Below are 20,104 nucleotides of genomic sequence, written 5' to 3' on the forward strand. Positions count from 1 at the left end.
GTACATAAAATACTCGAGGTAATTACTTCACTCTGTCCTAAACTAGCAAGGCTTCAGCTATATCCAGTTGTGGGCATCACTGTAAAGTAGAGACAATTTAGAAAAGCAAAGAGACAATCTACCAAAATCCCAAGCCCTGCGGAGCGGGGCAGAGCTGGGCTATTACCCTCCTCCCAACACAGCCAGATCAGAACCAGGCCATACCCACTTCATTCACACAGCCAGGTTGGAGCCAGGCTGAGCCATGCCTACTTCCTCCAGCAGGCCTGGGCCCCACCCTCTTCCACCTCCCCCCCTAGTGGAGCTGGGCTTTGCCCTTTTCCCCTCCATAGGGCTGGATGGAACTTCCTTCCTTCTACCTGGCCAGGTTGGGGCTGGGCCACCCTCCTTCTTCCAGTGGGGCTAGGCCCCACCTCTTCCCCCTGCACAGCTGGTTTAAGGCTGGGCCATGCCCCTTCTTTCTGCCCAGCCAGGTTGGAGTCAGGCCATGCCCCCTCAGGGCTGGATCAGGGCCAGGTGACAGCCCCTTCCCCTGCCACTCCCCCCGCCCCCTCCCCAGCCAGGTTAGGCCTCCTTCCACAGTGTGGCTGGATTGGGCCAGGCTGCACCCACCTTCCTTCCCCCCCCTGGTGTGGTCAGATGGGATCCCACTGGATCTGTCTTGTGAAAGGATTGGGGCGGCAGGCAGTGCCCATCTGGGCTTCCAGAAAAAAGGTTGAGCACCACATCCTTCCACAAGGTACAGTGTTTGTTATTTCTATGAAAATATAGTGTCTTTTAGGTTGCACCATTTTATATTGTGTTTGTCATAATAGCAGGCACTTTTTTTAATTTGCTCACAAGCTGTTTTGATTCTTACTTAAAACTGTTAAGTTTCTCCTACAGAGTTCTGGAATGAATTAAAAAGGCAAGTCACTCCAAAAATATAAGGTAAACTAAACCAAATTATAGTGAGCTTATCCAATAAATAGATGGTGCCAAATGAAGCAGATCAGCTATGCTGGGTTGTGTCCCAGCACAGCTGATTTATTTCACTGGGCAAAACGCACATCATACGTGCTGGCTGTCTTACTTTAAAGCAAAGTTCATAGGGTTTTCCTTGGTTTTAGCAACCTACAGCATTACACTTGCTCACAAGCTAAAAATAGTATGCTGGCTTTAAAGTTTTTTTAAGTAACCACTAACATGCAATCACACAAACCCATTTCCTTAATTTAATTATAACTTTCCCTCACAATAGTGATTATATTTTAAATTGAGAGCAGACTTTTCACAAAATAGGTACTCTAGAATATAAACACTTAAGGTTTTTTTGTTTTAAACATGGGTCTATAAAAACCACTTAAACCCTTATTTTATCTTTTACCTTCTGATACTTTTCATCCACTGTGGGCCTGAGTGTCTTGTCACTGAATCTGTATATCCTCCCAAACATCATCACTAGTTATGTGTGACAGGTTGTGTGAAATTGCTTGGTTAAAGAATTCACACTAAACAACATGGTATGTTAGTGCATCATGACTAATGCATCTTGTTCATTTTGACAGCGAGCCTGATTTTAAGAAACATAACCAAATGTATCATAAGAAGAAATCCAATGCAACATGATTATACTTTTAGGAAAAAGTTAGTAACTGTAATCTTGTGATTAATTCCCAGTTCAGGTGATTGTCCAAAAATATTCCAGTTTTGGGTGCACATGCTCTCCATTGGAATAAGATGGATTTCTTTTTCAATAACAAAATCCACAGTGGCTTATTTGCTGCTTTCAACCCCCAGAAAGCTGTAATAGGGGTGGTATAGTTTAACCCTGCTTCATTCAGAGTTAAAGTTAGAGTGGTTTTGCTACATTTATATCACTACAGAATCACATACATGCAACATTTGCATGTAGCATCTTGAATCAGCATCCTTTTGGTAGCACTGAAGTTGTTAAACCTGTGTGTGTGTGTGTGTGTGTGTGTGTGTATATATATAATATATCTATCTCCTTCCTCTATGGCAGGGGTGGGCAGTTATTTCGGCTGGAGGGCCACATAACAAGGTTTGGTGATTTTTCAAGGGCCACATGGGTAACCCTGCCAGTTGCCCTGCCCCCTGGTTGCCATCTTGGGACTGGAAGTCCCATGTCCTAACCCCTGACCTTTGCCACTGGAAGTCCCTCCCCTTTTCCCCCAGAAATACTTATTTCGGGGTGGGGGTGTTGCCTTCTTAGAACCAGAAAAAACCAAATCGTACACTAAAAGTCAAACACCTACTATAACATATTTTAATTTTATTACAAAAAATATTTTTGTCGTGATTTGTGTTTGCATAGTGTATATGGAAGTGATTGTATAATAACTCAGAAATAAAGTCTTAGTCTTGTATATTGTGTGGAGTGTGTGTGGGGAGGGATGGGGGGTGTGCAGGGGGAGGTTTTGGGGGGGGTGTCTGTATGGGGGGGTAAAAGGGTATGTTGGGGGCTGTATATGTGGGAGTTTTGTGGGGGCAGGGTGTGGGTGTGTGACATTTGAGGGGTGTGAGGGAGGGTGGGGGACTGTGAGGACCCCCCCCATGGCATGCAGCCCCACAGGTGGCAGTGGCAGCAGCAGGCAGGGATGCTCGAGCCTAATGCAGATGCTGGCACCTGGTGGTATGCGACTGGCTAGCATTACGTGTTGCGGTGAGGAGTGCAGCCCCCACTAGGCCACCTCTATCAAGGGGGTTCTGTGCTGTACACGGGAAGCCCCCGACACTCACGCACCACTGAAGAGAAGCTCCATGTACTGGACCCGGCTGCCTTCACCACTCCCTGCTATGCAGATCCTGGGACTCCACCAAAAGGAGCCCTGGCCCCTACTTCCCCATGGAGTCCCAGGACCTGCTCAACAGGGGATAGCGAAAGTAACTGGCTCCAGCATGTGGCGTGCCAGTCATAGAGGCAGCCTGGCGAGGGCTGTGCTCCTCACTGCGATGTGCAGCACTAGCCGGAGCTGCGGGCCCCTGGGCGCCAACACCTGTCCTAGGTATGAGCGCCCCCACCTGCCGCTGCCACCAGCGGGGCTGTGCACCATGGGGGGAGTATAGAGGGGTCCCCACACTCCCTCACCCACCCTGCCCAGCTGAGCTCCATGCTGCTGCTGCCCTCCTGGGTGCAGGCTCCATGCTGCAGCCAGCCCCAGCCCCATTCTCCCTACCCCTGTCCAGCTATAGCTCCTGCCCCTGACCCCCACCCTCGCTGCTTTCCTACCTGCTGCCTAGAATGAGCGGGATGCTGGGGAAGCGAAGCAGGTCCCCCGGTGGCTGCAGCAGTGGCAGCAGCAGTCCCATCCAGAAGCTGTATGCTGGCCAGACTGGACCCTTCTGCCCACAAGGGTGGGAGTGAGGCACAACAGGGTATGTTGGGCAGGGAGGGGTATATCTGTGGGCACCTCACTCCCACCTTTGTGGGCAGAAGGGCTGGGCAAGGTACAATTTGTTGGTGCATGCTGCAGGCCAAATGAAAGTGCCTGGTGGGCTAGATGCGGCCCGCAGGCCATATTTTGCCCTCCCCTGCTCTACAGGAACTGCCCCATCATGACAGACTCCAGGTTTCCTGAATTATAGGAACCGTTCATTTTGTAGTTCTGTACTTTTAATATCTTATTAGCAAGAGCAAATAACATGTAACAGTACTGTTCTCTAAGGTTTTCAAAAGCATGGAGACATGGCTGAAGTTATTTGTCCTGGAAAAGTTCATTGTCCTTACCTTCCATCACTGAGAACTCCTAAGAAAGCTCAATTTTATCCCATTGAAGCACTAGTGAACGTAAAACATCTCCTTCTGAGCGCTCTCGTCTCTTTGTACCTGCTTTTTATAGCCTCAGGCTATAAATGGATGTCACTGAAAGAAGTGTATTAGCTGTGCCGCAGCGTGTCCCTGTGCAGCTCATCTGCTTCATCAGGCAAAATGTACATCACCTGTTGTCTTATAGGGTCTGGCCTCTGCCATTTCTGAGGTTGCCTGTGGGACAATACTTGGGGCGTATCTCTGCAAACAGGGTTCCCCACTTACAGAGGTGCACCTAGAGATTCCAATTCAGGACTCACCTCTGCAAACACAGAAACTTGAACAGGCACTCCCAGGGCTTCAGGGCCCTGATCCTGTGCATCCCGGGAATTTCCTGCAGGGGAATACATGGGGTGGACAGGATTGGGCTTCTGAAGCCCCAAGAGCACTGCTCTGGGCAGACAGCTCTTGGCTGCCCGTGTTCGCTCGCTTTAAAACAAACAGACGTTCACTACAAAACGGCAGTACAAATTTATACTACCTTTTGTTGCCAGCTACCAGTTTGGGCATTTGTGGTTTGATGAAGGGCATGAATGTCTGTTTGCTTTCACTTTGTGGCATAAAAGTGTGACAACTATTTGCAGCCTCAGGGTTGGAGGAAAGGAAAGAGCATAAGAGCCAAGATTCCGGCAACAGATTACCATCCTTGCCCTAAGCAAGAGATTTTAGACTTCCCCCAGTTCCTCCTTTCTCTGACTTCTGCAACTCCAACTCTGTTCCCAAGGCCCTGACATCACAGTAGAAGGGGGCCAAGTTGAGGAAGGAGATAACAAAAGTAGATCACAGATTCAAAATTTAATTTGCAGTGTGATGCAACCACATAAAAGGCCAATGTAGTTTTGGGCTGCATCAACAGAAACATTAGGTGCAAGACACAGGAGGTGATAGTGCCTCTCTACTCAGCACTGGTTAGACCTTATCTGGAGTACTGTGTGCAGTTCTTGGTTCCACATTTTAAAAAGGTCATGGAGAAGTTAGAGAGGGTCCAGAGGTGGGCAACAAAGATGATCAAGGGCTTGAAAGGCAAGTCATATGAGGACAGGCTAAAAGAGCAGGTATGTTCAGCTTGTAGAAAAAGCACTTAAGAGAGGACATGCTAGCAGTCTTCAAATACTTGAAGGGCTGCCATAGAGAAGAGGAAAAACACCTTTTTCTCTTTTGCTGCTGAGTGGGGAACACAGACCAATGGCTTGAAGTTGCAACAGAGCAAGTTTAGATTGGATATCCAGAAAGCTTCTTCATTGTTAGAATAGTGAGGCAATGGAATAGACTGCCTAGGGAAGTTATGTACCCTTCATCACCAGAGGTGCTCAAGAAGAGGCTGAACAGCCACTATGCCTATGTTCTACTATGGGTATTTCCCATGCTTCTGGCCTTTGCCAGTTGCCCCCCACCCTTTCTACTCCATGTATCAGGGTGTTTTTAAGCCTTCCTCAGAGGCATTGGGTGTTGGCTACAGCTAAGGCTGGGGTCTTTGACTGGGGAGTGTCAATGTTCCTGTTAGGACCGAAGCCAGAGGTTCCTGGCTAAAGGGTTTTGCCCCTCTGCTCAGGGTCAGACCGATTGCCATATTTGAGGTCAGGAAGGAATTTTTCCCTGCTTTACCTGGGGCAGGTTAGGGTATCAGGTCTATGTTGTGTCAGGTTTGTGGGTAGTCTTACATAGAGTTTTTAGATTGTGGCTTGTATGGGATGGTTTGGATAGGGATGATCCTGCCTCAGACAGTTGGGTTGGACTAGATAACCTCTGGGGTTGCCTTCCAGCCCTACTTCTCTATGTCTAAATTCAAGGCAAGCGTCCAATAATTAGATTCTCTACTTGGAAAATTATAATAAATTTATACACTTTCCTTGTATAAAATCTAATTATTGGGAGGTTGGTTTATAATCAGGGATCATCGTCTATTTGAGTAAATACAGTATGTCACTAGGTTTCTACTAAGCAAGCTAGTACTTTCAAGTTTCAGTCTTAAATGTACATAGAGGTGTTGGCAGACCTGGCCCATGAAGCCATTTTATTTGACCCACAGAATAGTAGGGCTTCTATGGTATGTCAGTGGTGGGGGCTTCACCCAGCCTGTGCGACTCTGGCATTGACTTTGGCTCTGCCTGTGGCAGTGACACAGGCCACATTGGAAGCAGCCTTTTCTCAGAGTTAAGCTTCATTAAAGCAGCCCCTCACCCCAAAATGTCATCAAGGTCTGCACATAGTTGCTATCTTCAGGTGCCTACACACAAGTGTGGAGGCTGCTTTGATGCACTGGAATTCCAGCATGTCATAGCAGACTCAATCAAGGAGGAGGCTGGAGCAATTAATGAGTCTGCTGGAGCATGGCAATTGCTGCAGTCTAGCAGCCCCCTGTGGCTTGTGTATTAGCATTCCCATGCTTAAAAATGATGGCAGGGGTGCTTGAACTAAAGTTCATCAAATGAGTTTTAGTTCAAGCACCCCCACCACCTCTGCTAAGTGTGGGGATGCTGATACAGGAGACATGGCGGCACTTTAATTAGAGTGGCTCTCAAAGCCACTCAAGTGCCATCCACCCACATAGCACATGTAAAAGTGCTCTTAATGTGAAAATTTTATTCAAACGTGGATTCTAAATAATAATAATTAGAACTGGTTGAAATCTTTCATTCAGAAATTTTCTCAACCAAATATTGGCCTTTTTCTGAACTCAAAGATTTATGAAGAGCATCTGCATTTGTTAAACTTTGTTTTTTTTAATAGAAGTTAAAAATTTTGAAATGTTAATGTTTTCCTTTCTTTACCTTTTTGAAAGTGCTTTAAGACAACCTTACAGGGGTGTAGGTTGTAGCTGTGTTGGTCTAAGGACATAGGCAGACAAGGATCTTTGGATGAATCTGTTCTCTTTTATTAGACCAACTTAAATAGTTGGAAAAAAAATTTCTTTGCAAGCTTTCGGGGTTTTAAAACTTTGTCAGGCTCAGGAAGCCTCTGCAGTTGGTGTGTGTGCTCTTCCTGGATGGAATGAATAGTAAAGAAGCCAGAGGCTGGGCTGGTATGCATGCAAGACAGGGAGTCAGTGAAGATGTAAATTGTGGAGTCAGTGGGTGAGAGACGGGCTGGGTTGGGGGGAGAGAAAAGGGGGATGAATGTAGGGGAGAAAAAGGGGGATGAATTAAGACAACCTTAGTTTTCAGCAAATCATATGCTTTGAACTCTGAAATTTTAAATATGTAATTTGAATTCTGCTTCCAGTTGTTACGAAACCAGAGATTTCCCGCTTCCTTTCACCATGCAGTAGAAACAGTTGTTAATATGTTAATGCCACACATCACTCAGAAGTACAGAGACAACCCAGAGGCTTCCAAAAATGCAAACCATAGCCTTGCAGTCTTTATAAAGGTAGGTACACACAGACCTTATAGGATCTAAGCTCATAAGTTCATTTTCATAGATTTTATTTCTTATAGATTTTAAGGAAGTTTATGCTTCAGAAGCATATAATGAAAAGCATATATGGAAAGCATTTTGTGTGCATTTCTGACTGGGCATATTAAGAAGTGCAGAAGAGTAATTTAAGTACCCAATGCAATTTGAAAAAATACATTTTTAATATGCAAAGGTTGCATAGAATATGTATTTAAAAATCAAGCTTTATTTCTATGCATACTTCCTTATTTTATTATATGTCTGAGATTTCTGCATACTTGGTACCCAGTTATTCTTCTAATGCTGCAAGGATTTAAGTATATGCTGGGTTTTTTTATGTATTGAGTAATATATCTTAACTATCACTGTTTGTTCCACAGAACTTATTATTCAGTACTGTCAAAATTGATTCCTACATATAATAATATCTAAATGTTTTTCTGTGGAAAAATTATTTTTAGAAGATTTAAGTACTGTTCCATGGTTATGTGCTCACTTTTTGTGCTATCTAAAATTGAGTTAAGTTTTCTCTTTTAAATAGTCAATGTCATTTTTTTTTCTTGTAAAATAAAGCAAATTTGCATTATGTAATGTAGACTGCTTGATTCATTAGCATTATGTTCAAAGTAAATTATGAGCAGCAAATATGCTTGGAAGGTAGACTTGTAAAAGTTGGTGTCTGACTTTACATAAAGTTTTGCATTTGTTGCTTATAGTAATTTATCATTTTGTTTTTCAGAGATGTTTCACCTTCATGGATAGGGGTTTTGTATTTAAGCAAATTAATAACTACATCAGCTGCTTTGCTCCAGGAGAGCCAAAGGTACTGAAGCATTCAAGACCTTTGTTCATAGGGGTTTCTTGTTTACATGTACGTAGCAAATTTCTGTGTGGGGATCTCAGAATTCCTTCCACTTACATTCAGACATATTGTTAAGGTAAATCTCCCATTTGTTTGGTAGGACTAAGCCACTTTTTGTCTCTAGCCTTCTTTCCTTACTTTTGCATCTTGGACCAGTAGGAGTGGCAAAGTAACCTTCCAAGTAGTATTGTGGGGACTGTACCATTCATTAACATCCCTAGCCATTAAATGGATGGAACAGCATTAATGAATATTTTAGACAGTCATGAAAGTTGCAGGAAGAACAATGACAACAGTTATTAGAGTCCTATAGTATTGGAGATGTCCCTACACATTGTGATTCATATGCTTTGGTTCTTGATAGCAAGTGTACAGGATTTCTTCCAGATTTCCAAGCAACTCTTAATTCTATGCATGCCACCCTATGCTGACTTGACAAACATTTGTAATCAAAGACTGAATAAAGAACTAGTTCTAGCTTTTGCTAACATGTACTGTGCTGAACAGCTCCTAGGTCTGCATGGAATGACACATGCAATCCTTAGGGTGATAGATTTAAGAGAAATCATCAGTTAGTGTCAAGAAATGTGTTTTATGTTATTTAGTAAATTATTAAAATGTATAATTTGCATTTAAAATATTTTTCAGACCCTTTTTGAATTCAAATTTGAATTTCTTCGGGTGGTATGTAATCATGAACACTACATCCCGTTGAATCTACCTATGCCCTTTGGAAAAGGCAGGATTCAGAGATACCAAGGTAAATCCACACTTCTTATATTTTAAAAATTAGTCTGTTTATAAGAACAAGCTATTTAAATGTGTAATTAAGGCATTTTTACATTTTTGAAAATGTCATATTGAAGTCTTGTATAATAATCTTTTTTCCTATTAAGTTCCAAAGCAGTAGTTTTATATAGATACATTTTACACTGAAAATGTCTAGGTAATATAATACAGCACCCATGAAAAAAATCTCTGGTGAAATTCAGCTTTGATTTTTTTTTTTTATTTATTTGGGGTTTTTTCCCCCTGTAATGTTTCCTGCTTTGCTGAATAATGGTACTTGAGCTATATATTACTTACAGTAGCTTATTGTTCTTGTTTGTTCTACTTTGTTTCCTTTTTATGACTTAGCTTTTCTTTCACAAACTGTGGAGTCCTATGACACTCCTGTAGGTAGGTGCAGGGTGTGATGCTTGCTCTTTATTTTCCTTTTTTATTCCATTTCTCACTTTGTGTTAAAATAAGTACTCTGCAACTATCCCATTTGGGGCATGGAGGTGCTAGTATATTCTCTTGAATTTTTGTCAAACTTTGTCACCAAGAAGCTTTAAAATAAGTGCAGTGATAACTGAAAAAACAGCAGGCCTTGTTTTCAGAGAGTGAAAGTGCATGAATATATAACCTTCAAATGCTTGCTTTGCAAATTCTTTGCTGCTTGCAACACCATAGAATCATAGAAAAGGAGAGTTAGAAGGGACCTCTGGAGATCATCTAGTCCAAATCCCATGAAGGCAGGACCACCCCTATCCAAATTATCCTGTACAAATCCATTGCCTTATTTAGTAATAAAAATACAGTCAACCCCAACACGGGCATAATATTTAACCCCCTGATCTGCCACAGGTAAATCAAGAGGACAGTGACAGCCAATGTTCCACTGCTTTGAGAGTTGTTAAAATACTTGAGAGATCCAGTCGTTATAAATTCTAGTTATACGTGTGCTGTGATATACTTCATTCTAGTTTTAAACCCTGATATTTTCTCTAAATACCTATGATTGAATCCCTGTTGAAGTCAGTGGACTGTGCATGAACATAACACTGATATGCATATCCAGTTGCAGAACTAGGGATGTTAACGTGTTGATCTTTTGTGATATACTTAAAAGGGTATCCTAGTAAAACTGGTTGAATTGAGTGAACTTTAAATGAGTGTCTTTGATAAAGCTCTTCAGTTTGTATACTGTTGCTTTAAAAACCTAGCTCTTGCCTGGATTCCAGAAAGAGGAAAGGTGTGCGTTAATAAAGGTGTCCCTCTAATATTTTGGCTACATTAAAAAAAAAAAAATTATAACCCCAGGTAGCAAAAAACATGATGATTAGAACTATGATTAAGGATGGTGCAGGCACTAAGATGCTCAGCCCAGAGGTCACAACTTCAAGGTCATAGCAGAAGTTTTCATGGTGGTACCCTGTCCGATTCCAACAAATCTGTGAATGCTGCTAAATACCTTGTCACAACAAGGACACAAGAAGGAAGGAAGGACTACATACAGTATCTTAAAATAGATTTTTTTTCCTATGTTGAAAAATGCACATTAAAATTGTTGGTTTTTATTTGGTGTTTTGTTTCTTATGTGCATTTATATATATGTGAATATAAATTTGATTAAGGTATAGTTTAGTTTTGCTTTTCATTCTAATTACTACTAGAGATATAAATGTTTTAAGAGTAAAATATGTTGTTTCTATTACATTGTGTGAGTTACTTTTTTAAAAAAACTTTTCAGTGTAATCTTTATATATAGTGGCACTCTTTTAATTAATATGCAAAGGTAATCTAAAAATTATTTCTTAAAAAATCTTATATTGCATAGTCATGGAAAATTGTCCAAAGTAAAACTAACATAATACAGGTAAATAATGCAAGTTTTGGGGGAGGGGATTTGTTTTGTTTGTTTTTTTTAACAGATTTAAAATTAATAATAATAATTTTCAGATCTGGTTAGCAATTATTTACATTCATATGTTTCTGATAATTTTTAGAATAAATTAATTAATTTAGGGTCCTTTTCTTTGTGTGTACAATGCTTCTCCCTGAAACATTTTTAATATCTACTACAAAGTTTTATGAAGTTTTTTACTTGCTAGGAAAAAAAGCAGTAAATTCTTAGTCCTGCAAAGAACTCCTTTGGTAGTGCAAAATACTCAGTTCAGTGAATTTAGATTTTAAAGAACTTGAATATCTAAAAGTGAAATAGGATATCTATATGCAACTCATAATCTTGCAAATGACTCTGGACAGGCACAGTGGCTCAAAAATATGTGAATGGGTCTCAGATGCCCAAGAAGTGCCCTCATTATACAAAGATATTGACACCTACTATTGCCATTGAAAAAAATGGGGGCACATCCCCTGCATATGAGGCCTCTACTAAGGTGCCTAAATACACATTTAGAAGACTGACTTTAGGCATTGAACTCAAATTTTGGCCCAAGTGAATTAAAAATAATTTACATTTAAATACGTGTTCCATTTTGCTGTTTCTGGGAATTTTTTGTTAAAAGCTATGGTAGTGTTTAGATTTCATTAACTCTGGCTTTTATATGCTGAATGAATACATAGCATATAGTAATAATCTAATGCACATACATGGTTTTGAAGTTAAGGTGGGTTTTCACACAAGATATGTTTGATTTATCTTTATAAATGAAGTTGAACAAAGGGGAATGGATGGAAATTACTTTGCAAATTAATATTAATTGCACCACTCCTAAACTATATCTTGTACTCTACTTTCAGACCTTCAGCTTGACTATTCATTAACAGATGAGTTTTGCAAGAATCATTTCTTAGTAGGACTACTCCTGAGGGAGGTGGGAAATGCATTACAAGAGTTCAGAGACATCCGGCAGATTGCAATTAGTGTGCTCAAGAACTTGATGATAAAGCATTCTTTTGATGATAGATATGCTTCCAGGGTAAGTTACTGCTATGTCATCAGTACAAAGTGTTAGAAGTTTAGGTATGTACATTTTAAGGTTTTACAAATAGAACTTTTTCTATTAATTTGCAGACATAGTAGCAACAGACCATAAATGTTTTTAATATGAAGACATGTATAGCTAATGTTGCTAAAACATTGGTTTCTGCAGTTGTATCAGCTTGTTAGTGCATGCACTTTTTAATTGTGCTAAAATGCTTTATGATTACTGCATTGCAGTTAAATTGGAATGAATATTGATTCAGTTAGGATTTCTTACCAAAAATAACTAGTTTTTAACACATTTATTTTAGTGAACATTAGCAATTAGCTTACAATTACTTTTGGTCAATCTTCCCATCATCTATTTGAGTGAGAAATAGTTAATTTAAATAAAATTAGCTGTGGTAGTAGACACTGAATTATTTTGAAGTTTCCTGTTTGTTTTTTAACTTGGAGACAACTGTACTATGGGGAAGCCACGATATTTTGATTGCAGACCTGATGGGCTACTCAAGTTCACATAACGTTAGTTTGACCCTTCCTGTATTTTGTTTAAACGAGAGGTTCTCAACCTTTTTCTTCCTGAGCCCTGCCCCCAGCATAAATTCCATGGCCCACCTCTGCCACAACAACTGCCTGACTCTCCAGCCCTGCCATTACAACTCTAGGTATAGTGGGCAGGTCTCAGTGATGGAGATGCCCAGGGCCACAGTAACCTGAGCAACAGCAATGCAGAGTCTTGCCTGCCTGCAGGATGGAGGCTATGGGGCTGGGTGAGGTGGGTCAGCTCCTTCTTTGGGACACACTTTAACCCCACGTAGCCATGGCAGCTCTTCTGTGTGCTGAGCCAGGCTGGCCGGATCCCTTGAAACCTGCTTGCAGGACCTCTTATTGAGAACCACTAGTTTAAACCACATTTGAATACTTTAGAGTTTCCTGTGATAGATATAATTAATAAGGAATAAATTCCTTGTTTTGTAAACTTTAATACCATCCCTTTTAATAATGGCACACCAAGGGGAAAGTAGAGATTGTCATTGTGTATTGGTAAGGTAATGGATATGTCCTTTAATCCTGATTTTGCAAATCTTTCCTATTGCTTAACACTGGTGTCATTACTGATTGCTAATAAGGACTATGAATTTGTTTTTAGAGCCACCAAGCAAGAATAGCCACTTTGTATCTGCCATTGTTTGGACTGCTAGTAGAAAATGTTCAGCGAATCAATGTCAAAGATGTGTCTCTGTTTCCTGTTAATCCTTCCAGCAGTGTGAGTGTGCACTCCTGATTCTTTTTTGATATTCTCTTCTGTTTTTATCAGAATATATTCAGTAATATACCTATGATCTTTTGTATATTAGGAGTCTAGGATAAGATTTATAAAGGTAGTGACATGGATAACTACCTCTTTAAATAACTGCTGTCAGTTTCTCTAGACCAGTCAAGCTGCACATACCGTTACTGTCTGAACTGGTGTGATGCCCTAGAGGTGATAGTGTGGGTTTGGTGTACATCTACAATCTTAATATTTTGCTGTTTATGAACCAGTGTGGGCATGCAAAATTTCCATCTAAGTCATAAAAATTGTAGATGTCTAAGAGGTGCAAGATGGATGCAGTATAGTGGTTGTCAACCTTTTTTCATGTGTGAATCCCTAAAAATTTTGAATGGAGGTACGTACCTCTTTGGAAATATCAAATGGGCATGTTGGACCCCTTTGAATTGTAAGTGTGGGTATTCATATACTTTTGATTGTAGTCATTTTTTGCAGACCCTTTAGACAGTCTGCAGACCTCTAGGGGTCCATGGATCACAGGTTGAAAACTACAGGTGTAGTGTATATGTACTTGCTTTCAGAAATCTGTTTCTGAAATGTTAAAATAACATTAAAATTAAAGTCTAACCATCAAAAATAGAAATGATTGAATGACTGAAGGTTGTTCTTGATTGACCTTCTTATTTATCTGAATTGTAATGCAGTCTTTGTTAATATACACTTTTTAAATAGCTAGATGCTATTTAAAATTTTAATAACTTTACTTTTTATTCAGGAATTATACTTTTTATTGTAGACCCTGACCCTGCTAACAGTTGTAGTTAAGATGCTGAAAGTTAGTGAGAATTCTCCTGCATAATATTAAGTACATACGTTAATAACAAAGGAACAGCAGTGTTTGATATTGAAATAAAGAAAAAGATAATAGTTGTTGGTACTCAGCAAAATAGATCACATATTGATGTCTCTTTAAAACTTTTATCTAATTCAGTTAAACAACAGAATAAATACAGATACATTAGACATAAATAAACTTGGGTTATATGCTAGGGTAAGGTTTCAAACCATCAGAGGAGGACAGCCCAGTAGAAGTAATGGGGGAAAATAATCAGTTTTAAGATAGAGCTTGATAAATTTGTGAACAGCATTTTGCAAAGTGCATGCCTTTGATGCCAGAACACTAGATTCAATGATCCAGCATATCTGTTTGAGTCCAATGTTGCAAAGTTTCCACTATCAGGTCACACAACAAAGAGAAATATTTATGCAGTGTTTCTACTAGAAAGAATTTCTGGATGATTTAAACAAAAATAAGGTGAGTTTAAATATATAATTTTGCTACTAAAATTATCTAGGAAATGTTGCAGGAAATATTTTTCTATGTTAGAATTTATGAACCACTAAATATTACAGTTTTATTTCACTTCTCCGTGACACAAAATTGAGGCCATCCCTGATTTATGAAAACATCAGATATCTCACCTCTACTTATGTTATTATAGTTTTTGTTATATAGAAATTCTAAATATCAGGCTACGCAGATGATAATCACTTGGGTGTGTTTTTCTTTCTTAGAGTGCAAAAGATGAATCACTCAGTTTGCCCACTGCAAATCCTGTAGTGACACCACAAAAATCAGGAAACACATTGGATAACAGCCTTCACAAAGATCTGTTTGGTGTTATTTCTGGCATTGGTAATACATTTTTAAGTCCTTGCTAGTTTAATTTTGTTTTCCTGTATTAAAAAGAAATGTTGTGATATTAAAAAAAAATGTTGTGAAGGCACATAGATCTTGTTATGAAGGAGAAACTTTGAACTTGATGAAAGTCTTTATTGACTTTCCCCCCACAAATTGTTTTGTTTCTTTTGCATTGCAAAAAAAGAGTTGGGGGTAATCATGGTTGGGCAAAAGAATACCTCAGCATGTAAGAGAGTATCCAAAGGATTGCTGTTGATGGTAGCTGCATAATAATAGGGATTTCAACTTACTAGCTCTGAAACTGGGCAGAACCTTTTTTTCTAAGTTGCTCAGCATTTTCTCTAGCAGTACAACTGTGACTGCATGTGACTGTTTTGCTTGAACAACTAAAATTTATTTGGAAAAAGAACAAATTAGAAATGAAACTAGTAATACGATATGGAATAAGAAAAGAACTTGAGCCAAGTCAGATGCGAAGTCATCCACCTAAATTTGTTATTGCAAGGTAAAATGGGATAGGCATTTGCTGCATGTCTGCTGCTATTTACTTAGCCATCCTCAGTAGATGAAAGCTAAATTGTGGTAGTGTTCCCCCTAAGTCCTGTTTTAGTAACTAGTTTGTATGCACTTGCTTCCCTTTTAGAAAACTTGTGTGTCCTTGTAGTTATATTTTATAAATAAAAATTGAAACTGCTCACAATATTATCAGCAGAAGACCTAAAACTTCAGCTCTTTTGAGAGAATGAACCAAAACATGTCTGTGTTCTGATACGTACAATTGAGATGATAACAAAGCTAACAGTAATAATAAAAAAAAAAATCTCTCAGAAGTATTGTAATTGAGTCCTCCAGAACAGGTGTCATAAAGATTTTGCAGTCTAACGAGAGATAAATCAATACAATTGTGTTCAAATCCACAAACTTTGAAATAAAGAGTGAACAGAGGAGTTTTTTCACATCCTCAGAAGTCATTGATAAACTCCATGAAGTCTCTCTCTCACGCCATGTAAGAGGTTATGTTTACACTACATTTTGGGGTTTTGTGGTACAACTCAACTTGATACCTAACATGGATAGGGACAATTTGTGTTTAAAAACATTAGCTTGTTGTGGCTAGCACTCAAGTAAATGTGGCTGCCTTTATCTGCAATTAAGACAGAGTTGTTTTTTGCATCCTAGTTAAAATATTAGTTAAAAAGTTGCTTGACATTTTTCCAGCTTAGACTGAAACAGCTGTTTACTTATTCTTGAGAGAGATCAATTAATGAGTCTGTTTTCCTTCTTCCTTAGTTCAGAGAAACTTTTAATATTTGTATTTCACTATTATGCCCATACTTCGGATTCAGAAATCTATACAAAAAGCAAAAGCTGAACATCATGTTCTTTACTTTCTAACATTGACAGGCAGTTTGAGTTTCATCCAAAGATCTTTCTCTTCACTGACTAGAATGATCAAAGCTTTTCATAATATAGATTCATTTCCCCATGTCTACCAGATCAATTAAATCATTTTTATTGATGTTTGTTCAGAGACATCTTTGGCTTTGACCACCTCATGTTTAATTCTAAACTTGGATGTAGCTATATTGTTGTTGCACCCAAGAAGCTGAATAAATACCCAGGCCATTAGCCTGCACTAAATTCTTTGCTGTCCCTCCTAGTAACATCTGAACTGGTTACTGGTCTAGGTATGTCTGCTTTAATTGCAGTGTAGATACACTCTTAGATTGCTGCTGTTGTTCTTTCAGGTAGCAACATCCCAAATAATTCATCAACCATCCAGTAGGTCTGAGAACCAGAAGCCCACAAAACTCCTTCAGTAGCTGTGGAGAAGAGAGTTCTGCCTCAGATAGATTTAGGCCCAGATCCTATTCTGCTTGTAAGCTTTTGGCACTAAACATGATAATCTCTGATCCTTAAGTAGAGGAAAAATTGACTGTTTCACTTTAGTGGGGAGGAAGTCACCCACCCATATTTTACCCAGTCATCTTCTGGTTGGGTCACAACTCCAGAAAGTGAGAAATCTGGGTTCTATGCCTCTGCCATCTGGAGAGGATTTGGACATGCATCATCTACTTTCCAGTAGCAGGTTTGAGGCTAGGTAAAGTGGAGAGCATCCTTCATCTTCCTTGTTGATGCTGGGTCACTAGATAGAAAGAAACGCAAGAGTCATTGGAGAAAAAGAAACATCCTGACTTCAACCCAGTGAAAAGGGGAGAAAGCCCAGAATTTTGATCCCATCCCTGTTCCCACTGCTGTTTCTCCACTTCATACAAAATAGTCGGCCATTGGATAAAAATGCATTGGGACTAAGGCGAGAACACAAAGCCGCCTCCATCCGAGGAAAATGCCTTCTTGTTGGCTTGAATTGTAGTCAAGCTCCCTCTTGTCCATCTTAGCTCTGGGACACTAGATGGAAAGGAATGCAAGAGTCACTGAGCCCAGAATGAAAGCATGTAAGATGTATCCAGACTCTGTCCTAGTGAGGACAGTAAGAGGGAACCTATTTTTCATTAATTAGTTATTAGATAAAATACATAAAAAGTACTAGGAGTGGAGCCAGACTCAGAGCTTCCTTTCAGGAAAGTGCGTGCCTCACTAAGCTTGAGTTCAGTGCCCTCTTGTATGCATTACTTTCCATCCAGTGGCTCATGTTCAACAGCAGAGATGGAAAAATGCCCTCACCTCTGGGTTCTTGTATGCTGTTTGTCATTTAGACGCACTGATTCAAACAGGCTTGAGCTAGAACCTCACATAATGGTGTTTCCACAGGATGGAATAGAATTAGGTTTCAGGGAAGGGGGAAGAAGAGGCCCACATAAACTGCCCATGAAGATAATGGAGGAATAAACAGCATTTCCCTGGGTGCAACTTAATAGCATGCTTGAAGCAAGAAGTATACTTTTGGGCGTACTGGCAGGAAAAATTTAGCCATTTTAGAGATGGAATGAGATGTGGACCTTTTAGACTTACTGGCATCGAAGTAACTAGTGCTTACCTGTTCTTTTTATGCTATTTTTATGTTATTTCTTGGGGATGGGCATGCCAAAATTCACACTTCTGGTGATAATGTTGGAAAGTCATTTTGTTAAATTGCCTCTTGCTTGCTCTGTTCTTAGGTCTTAGCTGTTTTTCTCACCCCCCTGCCCCTCCTCCCTCCCCCCAGTCAGTTTTAGGTTGTGGGCTCAACTAACAGATTTTTCCTAAGCAGAGTATACATCTTTCCAGGCTGTTATTACTTGAAAAATGGTATTACCTTTAATGAGTAAATCATGTCTTTCTTTAGCAACCAGTAGTACTGTCTCCTCTTTTTATTAAGAAAAAAAAAAGGAATGAAGCAGTCAGCATTAATGTATGTCTTATCAACATTCCAATTGGAAAAAATACATGTTATTTACCTCAAGCCCTCCTGCAACTGGATACAGGTTTCCTCAGTTCTGCATTAAATTCTTCTGTTGTGTTATTGTTAAACAGCTCTTTTGTTTCAGTAACAAGTTAAATGGGAGAAATTACTTCACTGTGAGTGGTTTACTGTGAATCTTTCAGGATGCTATTTAAAACCATCCTAACATGATGGTGAAATGCTTGTGATGTTGAATTGATAGCATTATTAATTGTTAAAGCCTTATCAAATATATTGAAAGGAGTACGATTTGACTCTTCTAAAATTGCATTTACTTTGTGAATATAAATTTCTATGAGTAAGCTTATATATGAAGAATCTTTTTCATTTTATTTAGCTTCCCCGTATACCTCTTCAACTCCAAATATCAATTGTGTAAGAAATGCTGACTCAAGAGGCTCTCTTATAAGTACAGATTCAGGAAACAGTCTCCCAGAAAGGCATAGTGACAAGAGTAATTCTCTTGACAAGGTAAAAGTTTGTGTATAATTCTTTTATGTTAAAATATATAGTTCATTATCACTAGAAAACTATCCATTATTTATTAGAAGTTTGGTCTCATTCCCATTGTAGATACTGGGAGTCTTTTTAATAATTCTACTAGAGTTTAGCCAGGCTCTGAGTGTTTCATTAAAACAAAGCATATGTGAAATATCTTGTTATTTACTTGGTAGTACTGGATATAAACTTTCTTTGTAATAATTATCATATGGGCTTGTTTTGCCACTGCATATATCAGAATATTTTTCATATTACATAAACAGGTTTCCTTAAGTTAGTGAAATTATTAAGAGAGTAGTTTTTTATGCTTTGCTAGATAAGAGCACTAAAAATATTAAGTTTTATGTTCAGGGAAACAAATATTTAAAGATTAGATTCTCAAAAGTGTAAACCTATCTATGTAAAATTACAAGTGCCTTTCCCGTTCAGTGAGTACTGTGCTCTGAAGGCTAGTTAGTTTAAGTAATTAGTGCACCATGCTTACTAAATGCTAGAAACAAACTAGTGTGTCCTCTTCCATCCGTCTTTCCCTCCCCTCCCCAACTCCCATGCCCTGGATTGACCCATCCTTAGAGTGGGTCAGGTATTTTAAATGATTTTTATTTTAACCTGTTACAAACTTAGGCGCTTTGGCTGCAGTAACTGTTATGTCTTTTTAAAGCTTATATTGTTAGCGCTTAATTTTGTTAGACCTTGTTGCACATATCACACTTATTAACTTTTTCCCCTGGCCCTGACATGCCTTCATGTAACAGAGAGAGAGACTGCTCAGAAGGCATTCTGCTCATGCTATGCGCGCTAGTGGAGAGGAAGAAGAAAATTTCCACTCAACAAAGAAAAAACGCATTACTGTGGACTTTTCACTTCTAACAATCCCAGCTTTGCCAGAGAATGTTTTGCATGCTGCTCTCTGCCTTCAGTTACAAGAAGTATATGGGATTTATTTTGTGTGTTTGGCATAATTAAGCTGCTGAGTGAAATGCATGTTGACTAGAGTTTTGCCACATCTTAGCAGCAGTTTATATCCAGAATGTCACATAAGCCCAGTCCTGAAGGTGCATATGCACATACTTAATTTTAAACAAATGGATTCAGTAAAATTAATAGGACTACTTGCTTAAATTTAAGTATAGATACAAATGTTAGCAGGATGGTGGGTTTCGACTCTTTCAAATAAAATTGGGCTATTCAATATTTTGGGCACAGAAAATTCTTTTATTTGAAAACATTCTAAATGGCTGTGCTGTTGCTAACTGGCAAAACTGTTGACCACTATATAGTTTTCATGTTTTAATTTGCAGTGTTTTGCTAGCAGATAAACATAGAGCTGGAATTTTCAAAGGAATCTAAGAATTTGGTGATTCAATTTGAAAGTTCAATGAAATATAAACCCAAGTCTTTTGGCCCCTTTGAAAATCCTAGCCTAGACTTCCAGCTTAGA

The 20,104-nt window shown here is 39.2% G+C and overlaps 1 protein-coding gene across 8 annotated transcripts in view; it reads left to right on the forward strand.

The window, feature by feature from the left end:
- Window positions 1-20,104, forward strand: part of DOCK9 (dedicator of cytokinesis 9) — a 277,662-nt gene that overhangs the window by 181,495 nt on the left and 76,063 nt on the right. For all 8 annotated transcript variants that reach the window (XR_002090054.2, XM_019486925.2, XM_019486921.2 and 5 more), the window contains exons 28-34: window positions 7,034-7,180; window positions 7,947-8,030; window positions 8,718-8,829; window positions 11,598-11,776; window positions 12,935-13,051; window positions 14,633-14,753; window positions 18,500-18,633. Coding sequence is in view for 7 of the 8 variants with exons in the window: in XM_019486925.2 (XP_019342470.1) it covers window positions 7,034-7,180; window positions 7,947-8,030; window positions 8,718-8,829; window positions 11,598-11,776; window positions 12,935-13,051; window positions 14,633-14,753; window positions 18,500-18,633 (894 nt within the window). In the remaining variant the exon portion in view is untranslated. The remainder of the gene's footprint in view (window positions 1-7,033; window positions 7,181-7,946; window positions 8,031-8,717; window positions 8,830-11,597; window positions 11,777-12,934; window positions 13,052-14,632; window positions 14,754-18,499; window positions 18,634-20,104) is intronic.

The sequence above is a fragment of the Alligator mississippiensis genome, chromosome 1, assembly GCF_030867095.1.
Source record: "Alligator mississippiensis isolate rAllMis1 chromosome 1, rAllMis1, whole genome shotgun sequence".
NCBI classification, from domain to species: Eukaryota; Metazoa; Chordata; order Crocodylia; family Alligatoridae; genus Alligator; species Alligator mississippiensis.